Below are 15,839 nucleotides of genomic sequence, written 5' to 3'. Positions count from 1 at the left end.
AAAAAAAAAAAATAGGAAGTTAATAAATATGATTTTACTGGAAGCATTTCAAATAAATTATGAACTTCAATACATCAAAATGGTAAAAATACTTAATTGACAGGGCTTTTAGAGCCTACTCTAACTGTCCAAGATACTTTTGATAATCTTTTCTAAGTTCAGAGAATGCCCATCTATGCAAACGATGACTCACAGGAAAAAACATAACTGCCAGATTACAGCATTACAGAAAGACTACAGCATCGATTTATTTCTCTTCCGTGATTCACAGTTACAAATCTCAGTGCTTATGGGAAGATATATGGCACTGAAGTGAAAAATCAGTTAATAGAAGTGAGAAAAAGTCATAACAACTTAATTCTAAAACAATGTTGCATCTGACTGGGCAATCAGGAAATAAGGTCAGTCTTCTTTTTAAAGGAGAGAAGGGAAACTGACAGTTCCCTACCAATGCCCAGTCTATTTCGACTTCACTAAAGCTTACACAATTTTATTTTATTTTTCAAAATATCAGTTAGCTGGAATAAAGACAGCTCTGCTTGTCCACGTTGCACTCCTACCTCTAACATTCTGCATGGTTGAGCAGTGATGTACACTCTCTTTCAGGCAATTCTGGGCTGATGCAGTTTGTGTGTATAACTGTCTTTGTACAGAAGAAAAGGAATGCTCTTCAGAAGCTTAAGCATCATCAATAATCAACTAATAATAGAAAGGCTATTTTTGTTAGATCATAATTCCCAAGCTCTGTTTCCACCTATTCTTATTTAAAACCTATATTTTTATGATTGCCAGGGGGAAAAAAAAAACTATTTTATAGCACAGAAAATTCCTTTTCTGATTTTTTCTCTACTTCAAACGTTGAAGATAATAGTTTAGCTTTGTTAAGCTTTTACTTTAACTTTGGAGGCAATAGTTATCAAAATCTGTTTACGACAAAAGCTCAGAGAAAATATATGAATTATGTAATAGAACAAATGAGGATCTTTCCTTGTGGAGCTATTAAAACACTTGTGTTCTCATTGGTCTGCTGGACCACTAAGGTTACCATTGGCACCATCTCAATATAACAACTCTATATTTTAAAACAGAATAATTCTCAATTTTTAGAAATAAGTGCACTTTTTGTGTTCAGTGGCTATTTTTTCCCTTTCACATTAACTCTACTTCTAAAAGGACTCCCCACAGTTAGACCTACCATCTACTACCCCTAAGAATGTAGCTAAGCATGTAACTAAGCAACAAAATAGGAAAAATATGAACTTTTTAATAATGAGCAGCACAGAGCTTTCTCTAATAAGTAATTATATCTACTGTCCCTTAAAATATACACACTTCTAAGTAAGTATCAATCTCACTGCTTTCACCTCTAGCTTACAAAGAACTGAATGTATGATATAAAAAATTCTTAACAAAAATAGAACCTTATTTTTTTTTTAAGCCATCGAAGTTGGCAGGTAGTGCCTGTTTAGACAGAACAACTTGCTACAGTTCCTAAAATTGATAAGCAACTGCAAATTCAAGTTAAAAATTGTGTGTAGTTAGAACATCCTCATCAATCTTTTCACAGGACAAAGCCATTAATATAACAGGATGCTAAACTGAAAAGCCCAATGTAGCCCTTTGTTGCTCTTCTCTGAGGTTTCTCTGGTTTGTCCAGCCTGGACAAAAATGGCCCAAAATAACTTAATGTCCCTTCTAAATGTCAACCAAAACCACAGACTATTAATTACTCAGTCCATAAACCAATTCTTATTTCATAAACTATTTTGTCTTCTCTAATCTAAAAAAACCTAAATTTTGTAATGTCTGAGGGCATCTTTCTATATTTTAGTTCTTGATAGCATTTGGAATCCCTCCCAGCTGTATTTTCTGCAGATACAAAGTCACGACACTTACCTTCTCTCTTCTACTTCTCCAGGGAGATTTCATGACAGCACTACAAACTAAGGGCTCAACTATAAAATGTAGTCCTCAAACTGAGAATGAAAACCTACAGTGGCTTAATTTGTAGCACATGCACCCAGTTTTATTTACCTGCTTTTTGTATCCAAGTACCCAGCAGAGAATTTCTCCTTTTTTTCAGAAGAAGCAAATTATTTTTTAACCCCTTTACTTTTTTTTTTCTTTTTTTTTTCCTTTTTTCTCTTTTTTTTTTCTCTGGACTGAAGTACCTTCTAATGAACAACAAACACCAGAGACCACATTCTGAGAATCAAAACATGGACGATTGAGACTCCCAGCTTTTAGCCTGCCTTTTCTCAGCACACCATTGGCACATGTCTACCACTGCTTTGCGAATGCAGGACTGCAGCCTTTTAACAGAATCTTGCTCAACAGAGCAGATTGGATGTCAATGTCTTGAAGGCTTCCAATTAGATTCAAAGATCTAATTTATTTTGTAATGAAATCTTAGACTATTATTATATATTTATTTGCTTTTAATAAAGTTTTATTGCAATAAAAATGTTAATCTTGAAGACTAAACCAACCACTGCTATATCTGGCATTTTTATTTCAGAGGCATGTGTTATTCATCTATTTTCTTCCAGCCTTTACTATCCATACTGAAGGAATGTCAGTTTAAAGTAAAAAGAAAAGCAAAATACAGGCATTTTTGCGACATATTTTAATAGACAATGCTTAGAACTGCACGATGTACCTTCTGTACCTATACCTATATTTCAGCTGCACTAAACTGCTTTCTAATGGAAAAAATCTACGCAGTAAAGTCTGACAGTCAGAAGGTGTTAACTTCTGCAAACTGATGCAAAGATCAACAGGAAAACTCATACAGTGTTCTCTGCTTTATAACAACGCTTACCTCATGTTATTACGTCTGTATTTTAGCTTGACACAAAAATACTGTGATTAACAAGTTCATAGAATTTTTACGTATTGCTACATTCGTAGAATTGTTAGAGCTTAGTGGCATTCACAGTTTCAAAGAACAGAGACAAAACCATCAAAATTTCAGAATCTGTTATTAGTGGTACATGCATTTTCTCCTCTAGTTTTGCATTTGCAATATATGACTGAGTTTTTAGTACTCACAGGCTTACCATCTGGACCAGGCCGACCAGGATAACCATGATTCCCAGGCTGCCCAGGATCTCCCTGCAGAGAAGTTGTACGTTAACTCACAGAAGACATGAAATAGCATTTTAAAATTAGCATAGAGAAGCTTTAATCCTAATACATCCCATAAAACTATTGTTGCAATACAAGATACCTGCAATTGAGGACTAATTCCTACAGAAAAAAGGGAACTGATTTTGTAAACCCTCTCTGGAAAAATTATCCCTAACTTCAGATGCAGGACCTGGAGAAGCAAGCCCATGCTCAGTGTGCAGGTTTGACCTATCATCACATATGCCTTCAAGCTTCCCAACATCATCAGCAACAAAAATAAATAACATAATGAAATCTCTACCAAAACCTTGTTATTCTACCAGTTCTACTCTGAAGAAAACTCTCACCCGTTAAGCAAAGATTTGGCTGTCTAGTTTTTAAAGAAAAGCATTGAAGAGAAAACAGCTAAGATCAAAACCTGTTAAATAAACTCTCCTAAAACTAAAAAATTCTTTTTATAAGACCTTTGCAATTATTTTGATAATCTCTGTTAAGACCACAGCAAGGGAAAAGAAAACTCAATTTCTCAGGCATTGTGTTTGTTGTCAGAGAGCAAAAACATACCTTCCTACTCAATATATTGTCCTAATGTGTTTAAGTTCTCTGTTTATTTTACTAACAGACTTGATCTGGACTCGAAAAATCCATTAAAGTCTCAGTCAATAAAATCTTTAACTTGCACAAGCGTTAAGCAAGTACAGTTTTCTTCCATCTGATCAGACAGACCTTCAGGACAGCTACAATTGCAGAATTGTTATGAACAGGGAGAACATCAGAAGAGAAATAGGAAACAAGCTTTCATCATGAAAAAACACGTATTTTAGCATATAAGCCTGTCAAATGTAATGCTGAGTTAAATGGGAAAGGACATAGAATAATGTCCCTTTAAAAAGCCACTGAGCGTAACAGTTATAACTTTCTAAATTAATAGTAGATTCTCTAGAATTATTATTGATCAAATTAAAGAGTCCCAGGTTTGAGAGCCAAGAGAAAATAAATTTGCTTTCAGTTACACTACCTAAATTACAAAGTGTTATGTCTTTGTTTTGAAAAAGTTTAAATATCGTTTATTTGTATTTCAAAGTTTATAAATGAATTAATTTTACATTCATTAATATCACAAATCATTAATCTTCATTAATATCACAAACACACAAACTAAGATTAAATCTATAAGCTTGCAAAGTCCAGTATTCAAGAGTTAAGAAATACTGTAACTGAGATACCTACAGATCTTAAATTGGCTTCCTATTAATTCTTCCTGCAGACTTTTGGGTTGGACACCATCTTGTTATCTGTATTATTATCTCAAATATTATACTGCAATGCAATTGGAAGATTGCATGTGAAACAGACACTTAACTAAAATTGTATAGATCACCTTAGTTCAGATATTTCATACTCTTTCACGCTTTACAGGATATAGCTTTCAAAAAATTTTGTTATAAATATTTTCTTCTCCTTTTTCTCTAATATGATAAAGGAGAAATAAGGTTTTTAAAAAAAAAAAAACACCACAAACATTCTATTACATGAAATAACAATGGTCTCCAACATGTGGTTTCCAATTCCCTAATTAGAAACTATTACCACAATAGCAAACAGCCCTCTAACATGAGTTAGCTACAGCAGACTGTTACCACTTAAATTATGAAAGTATTTTCTTTAAATCATTTGCTTAATGAAAGATAAGCAGTTTGGGATCTTCTTGTTTATCCATAAGTGGAAAACAGTAAATGGGGACAGTGCTGCTTAGCACAGTAATTGGGGAAGATAGGGCCGCAAAACACTTGTTAGCGACACATTAGGCATCTGAGACCCAAGTCTAGTTCACACCTTTATCCTTCTTATCCTTGGCTAAAAGTGAGGTGACAAAAATCAGAACAGCAAAGTTGTGACTCTGCATCAAGCATTTTATCTTAAAGAAGGAAGAAATGTTTCCCTTAGATACTACTTTATTAGCAATTCACTTCATTCCGAAATAATTAGCAGTGCAAGATCATTTTGAAGATTGAAGATTGGTTTAAAAAAAAAAAATACAACACAATTTTATAACCACAACCATTCTGTTTGAAAGTAGAAGATGTATTTATGCAATCAGGAGTTACGGCACCAAAACCTAGCCTTGTTGCTTCTAATCACTATACTCATTCACTGGAAACCAGAACTAGCAGAACCCGACTTTTTTCATCTGCATGACAGGTCAGCATGAGACTAGGAGGGGAAAAAAAATGTAAGAAGAAAGAATGAAAACTTACTTTGGGGCCTGGAGGTCCTTGTTTCCCTGGAGGGCATATGCAAGGGGCAGGTGTGGAGCCTACATCACTTGGGCCATTCATGCACTATCAAGAATAAAACCAACCATCAAAACACTTGCCAAAACCACCGAACAAGCATACCATAAGATTGTGTGAGGCTGATTTTGCTTAGGTTGCATGGGCCCTGGCTTTCACTAGTTTGTTCAGGTGGAATTTTTACTCACCTGAACACTACCCTCCAACTACTTTGCATCCATCATTTTATAAGGAAGAAAATAAATAAAGAAGCAAATACTAATATGTGCCGATACCTGTAACTCTATTTGCTTTTCCACAGATCTTCTATCAAGCCATTTGGTAACTTTCAATCTGGCAACACACAAAACTGTTTTCCTAAACTAATTGATATCCATAATTTGAAGTGTGATCACTTATTAAATATATCTATATTTAACAGAAGTTTACAAAAATAATCTAACAAATAATATGCATCATATGTATAGCATAGTGACTGCAACTGACTGGGCATGCTACTGTGTATCAAGCCAGAAAAGGATATAAAGCCCAGTTCCCCCCATCTTGTGCACGCGTCCCCAACCATTAGGCTACTTCAGGGAAGGTAGGGTATGGGATCATTTGATATATCTATTTCCCCCCTTTGAGATCATGTGAAACCTAAAGCAGAAGAGGGGAGAGCTGCTAGATCAATTTCATATTTCATCATCTCAAGGCTAGGCAGCCAAAATGTAGGTGCATCTGTAGGAAATAAATATATTGCAGCTAGATTCAGTGAATTCTCTTTCATTTAGTAATTTCTCAGAGATACGAAAAGGTAAAAAATTAAGAAACCAAGATATGAAAGAGTGGACTGCACTTACTATCTAATGCACTTCCTATTACATTTCATCCAGATTTTCTATAAGGATACAAACTCCTTAAAATGTTCTCTGAATGGAATTATTTCTTAGAGTCAAATGATTGTTCAAAATATAGTTCCACATTGCCTTCACAACAGTACCAAGCAAAAGTGGAGCTACCAGCGTGGCTAGGGGAACTATCATATTAAGCCTTCAAACCAACTCCCCTTCAGGGAGCTCCATTGGTATGATACAGGAACCTGACTGCACACCCCCACTGACTCTGCACCTGAATCCAGCCCTGTAAATAAGAGCAATCCAATTGAACCGGGAAAAATAAAAAAATAAAAAAATCAGGCCATTTATTCTAATATGTGTTGGAAAACTGATTTTAAGTTTGTCCACTGAGTACTACTCAATTAATGACAAATAGCATTTTTGAGCTTAGTAAACTTCCATTCGCTTTTTTAAACAAAGTGTACATTCCCTATAATAATAAGTTATATAAAGTCATATACTACCTTAAAGTGAGTTTGAGCAGTTTAGGATTGTGCCTACCTCTCCATTCTGAAACAAGAAGAAACATCATTTAAGAATAAAAAAATACTTGCGTTAAGCAAAATCCATTCATTTGTAAACATTATCAAAACCAGTTATAAATTTGAAGCAGTAAATATCCAGCATCTATAATTCAAAATTTCAGATTTTTCTCAGGTTTGTATGCAGCTGCCGTCAACAGAGATGAAGCTCAGTATCATATAAAGGTATTTAAACAAGAGTTGCCAGGAGCAATTTTTAAAAGGCATGACAAAACTAAAATTAAAACTGGACCGTGTATGTATTTATATACTGAACGTCCAGACTTAGCTCAAATCGCTTGCCAGGAGTAACTTCTCATCAAAAGAATACTCTACTTATTCATTAATGACCAAAAATATCCTAAAACATTTCTAAAATCTCTGATTTCTGCCCGAATTCAGCATCTGGGAAAATACACAGCAGCACAGAGCCAAAGCTGGCTTTCTCTAAGATGATTTCCTGTGCAACTGCATGATATCTGTACTATCATAGAAAAATCCCCATATAATTCAGCACATCAAACATGAAATTGTCTGTTTTAATGATTTAGCCACCATTACATGCACCACATACAGGAGTTTTCCGATGCACGCAGTTATCACAATCTTTATAAACAACTGAGTGTAAACAGGTTCCTCTGAATTCAATTTTTCCCTGAGGCAAACTCTAAAGAAGACTGCTTTTCCCCAGGGACTATAGTGGGAGTTTCAAATTATTCTAAAGCCTCAGGGAGAGGGGTTGAATTCAGGCTGTAAACATTACATACAGCCCCAGTTTAGTTCAGGATCTCTGACACAACCACACTGTGATGGAATACAAGCACAAACCACATGTCTCCAACTTTCATTACCTCTTTGGAGACCATCCAAAATTTTTATTTCTTGAAGTCCAGAATTTCATGGGTGAAGCCCAAATTTAATTTACAACAGTACGTTAAACTAAACTGGCAAAATGTAAGCTTTTTGCTCAGACGTCTTTCCAAGTTGAAGAGACTGCAGAACGACAGACTTTTCAGTATTTCTTTCTAAGGGTCACACTTTTTTTCTCATTTATTTTTTATATCCTACTCATTCTCTTCAAAGACCAAGAAGATATGTGGTGCAGGTAAATAGTGAAATAATAAAGTTTACTTCATATTTAAAGCTAACTTTAAAGGTTCTTCTGCAAGAGCGTTCCTGTGTTCACTAGTTCCAGACACACACTCAGATTTCAGAACAGTAAGAACCTAGCCACTTCCTTATTTTCTAAGCTTGTGAGTTCTAGAAAGGTTTTAATATGGGAGCTGATTACAACAGAAACGCTGGCACTAATTGAATACGAGCCAAACTCACTAAGCTGTGACTCTATGGAAATTTGGCAAAAAATGAAGTATCTGGATGTTGAAGATTCACAGACTCTATTCTCAAATTGGCAAGATTGTCTTATACTAAATCACAATATGCAGAATATAGTTTTGAATGCACCTGGACTATCTTTAGCTTGGTTGGGTCAAGGCACCAAACGAAAGATGACATTTTGAAGGGAACAGTAGATATAAACCAATCTCTAGCAAATATTTTGGGATGGTAGTTGAATGCTTTTGAAAATCTCGCCACAACTGTGTGCCACGAATGGTTTTCTAATTTGTCTGCGCATGTTTTATATTACATCATATTATTAAGTAAGAGAGAAAAGAAAGAATCAAAGGAGTCCATGGGCTTCCTAATTGCATATAAGAACTCTGCAATACTGAACAGCATTTTACTTTTGTCTTACTAATAACATACTTCATAAAATCCTGGCTTCATTTCAGCCTCTGGGATTTTAAAATCAGACTTCAGCACAGATATTTCTGATATGAAAAGGTGATTTAAAAGTATAGGTTTGTTGAGTACATACAGAATTTTCAAGGAGGAAGTAGCAAAATGTATATTAGATAAGTTAAAAAGTTATGCTTAAAGGATTTTACACTGCTGTAATCTAGCCATTTTATTTATTTGAAATGTTTAAAACCTTGAATTTGTAACTGAAAATTCTGAGATTCTCCTACACTGCTGTTACAAATTAGCACCGTCAAATATCTAAAATGAAAAAAGCTTTTAAAGTGTGTTTGTGCAAAACTAAGGCTGAAAGTGGACAAATTTTGGGTCACTTAATACTGCACAGTCCTAAGTCAGCTTCAAACAGTGATGAGTAAAAAAGCCAAGTAGGTCACAAAAGTCCATCTATCGTACTCACAAATCCTGGGATCTCACAGACTGTCTCTCGATTATTTTGCTCTGGGTCACAGTAGATTCGCAGTTTTTGTATATCGAACTATAATTTAAGACAGAAAAGATATTTTTAGAAAAATCATTAATAGTCTGACATTCTATGTTTAAACAAGATCCTTCTTTATATCATTCCAGAGGTTTTAAAAATGAACAAAATATTAAAAAGCAACTGAAACTGGAAGCTCTGTGTGTCCGCTAGAGTTAAAAAATCAATGAAAGATGTAGGAACTCTCAGTGATGCTTCTCACAGTGATTCATACGTGCAACCAATTCAACATTCGTAATAGAGTTATTTAAAGAAAAATAATCAATCCAAGATTTTGTTTTCTAAAATAATAGAAATAACCACCCTTAATCCTTGGTAGTAAATCCAAACATGCACAGCACGAACTATACCAGCTACCAATGCCATTTGGAAACAGTTGCAACAGAACAAGTATACAAGTATTGGACTGGATGATCTTGGAGGTCTTTTCGAACCTTGGTGATTCTTTGATTGTAAGTAAAACCAACATTTCTCTTTTCACCTTAACAGTTCTGATTAGACATGTCTACACTGACTGCCTCTTCTAGATGTAAGATTACTAAATTTTGGTGAAGCATCAGAAAGCATCCCTGACACTTGGAATAATTTAGTTTAGAGTTTAGATGTACAATATAAAATTGTAAGAAATAGTCAATAGAAACATTGGCAACAGGTAAGCAAAAATCTATGCCGTTCTGCTCTGTCACTGCAGGAAAACAAATGCACACAAACCAGCTTTTTTAGCATGAAGCTGTCATGGCCACAAAGAGAAAAAAGCCCCAATCACACTTAACAAGAAATCATAAGTTTGACAAGCAGAGGAAAGACAGAAGAGAATATCAAGTCTGTTAACACCATACATAGCAATATGAGTATTTTTTGAAATACAAAATTGCAACGTGAGGCAGATTTTCTATTTCTTTTCCAGTCCACTATCAGGAGATGATCTGATACAATTCTACATTCTTAAAATGTTTTTATTTTTATTTTAGATTACATGTTTTGCTAATGACATTCTTCAACTGAGAAACTGTATTGTTGCAAAAGCTATGAAATCCAATTCTGCAGAGACTTCAGACAGAAAAAAAAAAAGGTACAACAACCAACCCTAAAATCCTAGAACATACAAAACTATGAGAATGAGATAATCCTGTGCTGACACAGAAAATGTGTGAGATGATTGATTACAATTCCAAAATCTTTACTTTCCTTGAAAGAAAATGCCTACCAGAAATCTGTGGGAAGCATTCATTGTTATTCATAAAGAAGAATGTTACTATACAAACTATATTTCTATCAGAAATGCTGAGTCACACACACAGAATGTCGTCCAAGTTTCCATGTACAGTTTTAGAATATGTTAATAATAGCATTGAAGCCTGGCTGCAAATGCACAAAACTGAGACTGATTAACAGCATGTGAATAGAGTTAATGAAGATGACGCAAAACACATCAACACAGTTTAAAAGGAGTAGGAAGGGTCATGAAATTAAGTACTGTAGTTTAAAAAGAGATAAGTATAGCTTGCAAAATGAGTAGAAAAACTCCGCCTACTTGTGTACTTCAGTATTTCTTAGTATTGCTTCCTTTATTCTCAATCTAATTGTTAGCGCTATTATCACTTTGCTCACGTTTTTATAAATGCAAGGAAACAAACTACTTAGTCAACATCTTGAACACTGTCAAATTACAGTCCTCACCACTGCTCTATCCTATATAGCCTGATGTTATCAGCTTCTTGGTGTCTGCATACAGCTGAAGGCAAGAGGAATATAGAATTCCTCAGAATAGAGGAGAACCTCAAACAGCAGTTTCAGGGCTTCTTTTCCAGCACAGCAATCAAATGTTGCTCCCTTGTACCCCCAGTATTTGCTGTGCAACATAGCCAGAGTTGACAAGTTTCATACTTTCTTGACAGCTAGCGATGAGAGAAATTTTGTTCTCTCCCAGCTGTGTTGACGCAGCTCACGCAACGATGGATGGAAATTAAACGCAAGTGTCAAGCACAGAGGATATACTCCGCTCTGATATATGGTCCTCCAAATTTGACCAAAGTACTGCATCAAATTAATGACTCACCAAAAAACAATACCTCCTGAAGGCACCAACTAAGTACACCATGCAGGATATATCAGTTGTTCTGGGTCCTTCTGACAACTTGCATTCCCTCTACTAGAATTTTATATAATAAATTTCAACCTAGAGTAAATTAGAAGAGCAAGAAGCAGGAAAATATAAAGCACCAGTGCAATGCTAACTTACAGTACAGCAACTGCATTAACCTGACATTTAAATTACTGTGCTTTTAGCATAAGCATACCTGTACAGTTTCCTCCTTTCCAGAATACTTTCCTATTTGGGTTAGTCCACTGATGTAAATACCTAAAACAGGATGTAATGGTTTTGTTTCGATTTCTTGGTCATCTATATACAAAGTTACAAAGTCTTCTGTAACTAAGAGACGAATTTGATGCCAGCCTTCATCAAACAATGTCTAAAAAAGCAGAGAAAATGGAAACATTTAAAACAAAATTACTTTTAATTTAAACGACAGTAGAACTCATTTTGAACACTTAAGCTATATTTACAATTGCACAGGCAAAGAAAGTATTAGTCAAGTAATACAACTGAGAAAATTATACTTGCTAATAAATAGTCTGCACTTCAGAATTATTTTAAACCAAACAGATCAGTCTGACCCAGGACATGTTGAGATCTGTAATTGTTGCAAATATGAAACCTGAGAGGTATTTTTTGTAAGCAGAGGTATGATGTCTCAAGTACTTCAGATCTTAAATTGTAGTACAAACACATCAGTACTTGAAAAACTTTCTACTTAATCTTTTACAGAAAAATATTAAAGAAATGCTATTGGCAGAAGGAATCACAATAGTCTAAAAAAAAAAAGTATTACATTCATCATATCACAGAACCTCAGCTTAAGATTTAAATAGAGTATATTTACATAGGTAGCAAAATTAAAGAGAGCTTTAAAGAAGTACTTATCACACCTACATAAGAAAAGAAATTCAACAGAGGAAGAAATAGTATCCTTGAGTCTTTCCCTTAATTTCTAAACTATTTAGCCTTACCTCGCCTAGATCACTTTTCACATAACTAAATTTATGAAATTAATCCAACAGTAAGTACATACACATAATAGTAATTTAAACATACACTTCATTATATATCTTTACTAACTTCTGTAGGCATGAAGATAAATTAATTCCACTTCACTTAGTACATAGTCACTCCAAAAGTAATGCCTCCTATTTATTTCCATGGAAACTAAAACAATTGCAAGGAGCAAAGTAAGACTATTTCATAGAGCACATTCTCAGCTACTAAACATTCCTTTTAGCACAGTCACCAGTGTTAGCTATGCATTTTTGCCAGCAATGAACAAAAGCCTGCATGCTGCGCTTGTAAAAATCCGCACCACTGGAGGTGACCTACTGTCACTGTCACCACTGCTGAAACGCACCATCCACCACCTCTCTGTGCTCACATCCACTGTTTGGTCTCCATCAACATTCAACAAGCATCGATGAATGACAGTGGGTATCATTTCATCCTCACAGAGGAATTCAACAACACACTTTTGCTTCATAGACGCTTCCATGTCAGATGCCCTCTTGTCAGACTGCCCCTCTGCTGACATTTTTGCACAGCAACAAAATGGAATAGAATATTGGTAGGAAGATTCAATCCCTACTGCCATACCACCAACACCTGCCCTTGACGTTGTGGGCCAACATAGTAAAATAGGAGGCATTACTTTCAGAGCAGTTCTCGTTACATAGCCTTACGCAGCAGCTCTGTTTCTAACATATTCTCATTTGTAGATCACAATTTTATTTATTTACAGTGGTTCTCATTGCAAGACAAAATAAACAACAGACCACTATATTAAACGCTTCAATTTTCTTGGGTAATGTGATAAATCACCACTAGAAAATAAAAATAAAAATACCTAGGACTGCAGGAGTATTTTTCTTTCCCCTGTAGATACCCAAAACACTTATATATAATGCATTGGATTTACTCATAAATAAGATTTCCAGCAATCTCAGGTAAATCAAGGCAGAAAAAATTTAGAAAGAAAAGGCAAAATTCTTCTTTTAAAAAACAGAATAGAACACCTCCCAATAAAAGCCTTGTAGCTAAGACCTTCTCTTAGACATTAGACCTTCTTTCTCCAAGGATTTATATTTCAAATTTCATTAGCCTCACTTGGAGTAGGAATTCAAATGCAGGCCACCACTTCCCAGAAAATCAGAACCCATTTGGCAACCCAGTGCTCCAACAATGAATCTTTCCCACTCTTTTTTTTTTGGCCAAAGTGTCCCTCTTGCTTGAATTAAAAAATACTCCCTGAGCCAGAAACAAGAATCTCTAGGCTGTGTATTCATATACCGGTATGAACACAAGAGTGAAGACACTAAATCTCCTTCCTGCAACTTATTTCTCTTTCTTACAGACTTGAATACTTCACTGGAATAATGAAAAAAAGACTGAGAGAAAACCTACAGAATAAACTAAGAAACAATAAAAATGGTTTGCACAAAGAGGGGAATCCCTTCAGTGAGAAAAACAAGCAGCTGAAAGGAATTTTTATTCCACAGAGAGCTAAACAAATCCAGACTCAACTTACTTTGTGCTCTTCTAAAGAAGAACTCATTTCATTATGTGTTTGCAAGGAATTTAGGTGCTTAACAAAAAACCTTCCACTAAAAATGGACTACTCTTATTTTCACCCTTTTGATTCTACAAAAAAGGCAGAAAACACTTTCCAGCATATGTTAAGCCAAGAGCTGTGTGCAAATAATTATCTATAATCTTCACGATCACCTGCTGGAAACTGCTGAGTAAAAACCACCTGCAAAGCAGACACTGTGGATGCTGAGGAAACATGGGTGAAGTACCCACCATCCATTTTTAAATGCCTAAGCAGTCAATAATAAGAATCATGCATTTTTAAAAAATCATAAAGGGCAAAGGAAAAATGTGTATTTAAATGAGTATTCCAGCAGAATGCTGATCTACTTCTTACCTTTACACGAGGTGCAGCAAAAGTAATAACCTGCGTGCCATTTATTAAACTTGTTGTAGTGAATGACAACGTTTTCTCTTCTCCATTAATTGTGACTGCTATCTGTGGTCTCTTATCCAGGCTTAGAACTCTCCACAAATCCCACGTCTTTTTTACTTTAAATCTTTGAGTGGAAACAAACACATAGGATGGAGGCAAACCTTCTGGAAACACATTCCTAAATAAGGCAGTAGAAAAGAAAAAGGCCAATATTTGAACAGTTACATAAATCTTAAAACAAGTCTCTCTCAATTTAAACAAACATTAAAATCTTATCACATTTGGCACCTTATCAATGTAAATACCTTGTCAACTCTGACAGGTCAACACGGGAGGTTACTTCATAAGCTTTAGCATTAGTAGTTGGTATTTGAATTCTCTTTTTAACCTTTTTCTTCACACCTAGTCCTACAAGAATGTCAAATCCTTTTTCATCTCGAGCTGCCACTGGAATTCTTGTAGGACAAACAGATTCTGCAAAGTAAGAAATGCATATACAGTTAAAAATACAATTTAACTTAAAATTTCCAAAAGGTAACCTCTCATCTACCCAATTTTTTGTTGCTGCCTCTCAAGAAATAAAAAATGAACTTATAACTGCTACTGAAGTACAAGAGAGAACTAATATGCAGAATCCTCTGAGAAAAGCAAGAATACAGAGACATCGCATTTTACTGCAACTACATACTGCTATTTTAATTTGTAAATAATCGTACTTAAAAAGGTATCCGAATATTTGACTCATAAAACTATTGGACATATTTTAGAATTCATGGTCTCAAAATGCTACAGTAGATCATATCATAGAATCACAGAATGGTTTGGATTGGAAGAGACGTTAAAGATCATCCAGTTTCAACCCCCTGCTGTGGGCAGGAACACCTCCCACTAGACCAGGTTGCCCAAAGCCCTGTCTTGTCTTGCCTTGCCTTGAACACCTCCAGGGCATCCTGGACTCTCTGAACTTCTATGTGGCACTGTCTCACACCACCCTCTGAATAAAGGAAGTTCTCCTCTTTTAGATTGAAATATTCCCTTAGTCCTATCGCTATCAGGCCCAGTAAAAAGTCCATCCCTGTCCTGTTTGTGAGCTCCCTTGAAATACAGAAAGGACACAATGAGGTCCCCCTGGAGCCTTCTGGGCTGCAACCACACACTGCTGGCCCATGTTGAGCTTCTTGTGCACCAGAACCCTCCAAATGCTTCTCCACAATGCTGCTCTCAAATAGTTCTACTCTGTACACATATCTGGAATTTCCCTGACCCTAGTGCAGCACCTTGTTTTTGGCCCTGATGAACTCATTAGGTCTGCTTTTCAGACTTGTCCAGGTCCCTTTGGACAGCATCCTTTCCTTCTGGTCTATCAACTGCACCACTCAGTTTGGTGTTGAAACCGATGTTACTCTACTGCATTAACAATTTAGATTAATTCAGCCTCTTTCCTAATTACAAAATTTGACTGAAAATTGAAAAAGAATTATTTACAACTATTTTTTTTCCCCCACTCTCTCTCTCAAAAGTGGCTCTAACCTATTTCATTACACTGGTATCTGCTTGATGCTGGACAAACACTGTATGGTATCTTTCCTGTGGAAACTAAAGTAGGCTTTATGCTATCTCTTATGCTATCTCTGTTCAATCTTTTT

The 15,839-nt window shown here is 35.4% G+C and overlaps 1 protein-coding gene across 1 annotated transcript in view; it reads right to left on the bottom strand.

Moving 5' to 3' along the window:
• Positions 1 to 2,150: 2,150 nt before the first annotated feature.
• Positions 2,151 to 15,839, bottom strand: part of LOC100542626 (collagen alpha-1(XXI) chain-like) — a 24,898-nt gene continuing 11,209 nt past the window's right edge. Inside the window, exons 3-9 of the mRNA XM_031552249.1 lie at positions 14,499 to 14,761; positions 14,155 to 14,371; positions 11,422 to 11,595; positions 9,041 to 9,118; positions 6,803 to 6,811; positions 5,388 to 5,471; positions 2,151 to 3,114 (exon numbers count right to left, since the gene is read on the bottom strand). Coding sequence (XP_031408109.1) covers positions 2,971 to 3,114; positions 5,388 to 5,471; positions 6,803 to 6,811; positions 9,041 to 9,118; positions 11,422 to 11,595; positions 14,155 to 14,371; positions 14,499 to 14,761 — 969 coding nt within the window. The 3' untranslated portion in view covers positions 2,151 to 2,970. The remainder of the gene's footprint in view (positions 3,115 to 5,387; positions 5,472 to 6,802; positions 6,812 to 9,040; positions 9,119 to 11,421; positions 11,596 to 14,154; positions 14,372 to 14,498; positions 14,762 to 15,839) is intronic.

This window comes from Meleagris gallopavo, chromosome 2 (genome assembly GCF_000146605.3).
Source record: "Meleagris gallopavo isolate NT-WF06-2002-E0010 breed Aviagen turkey brand Nicholas breeding stock chromosome 2, Turkey_5.1, whole genome shotgun sequence".
NCBI classification, from domain to species: domain Eukaryota; kingdom Metazoa; phylum Chordata; class Aves; order Galliformes; family Phasianidae; genus Meleagris; species Meleagris gallopavo.
The sequence above is the reverse complement of the archived record's forward strand: the minus strand, read 5'-3'. Positions and strand labels throughout refer to the sequence as shown.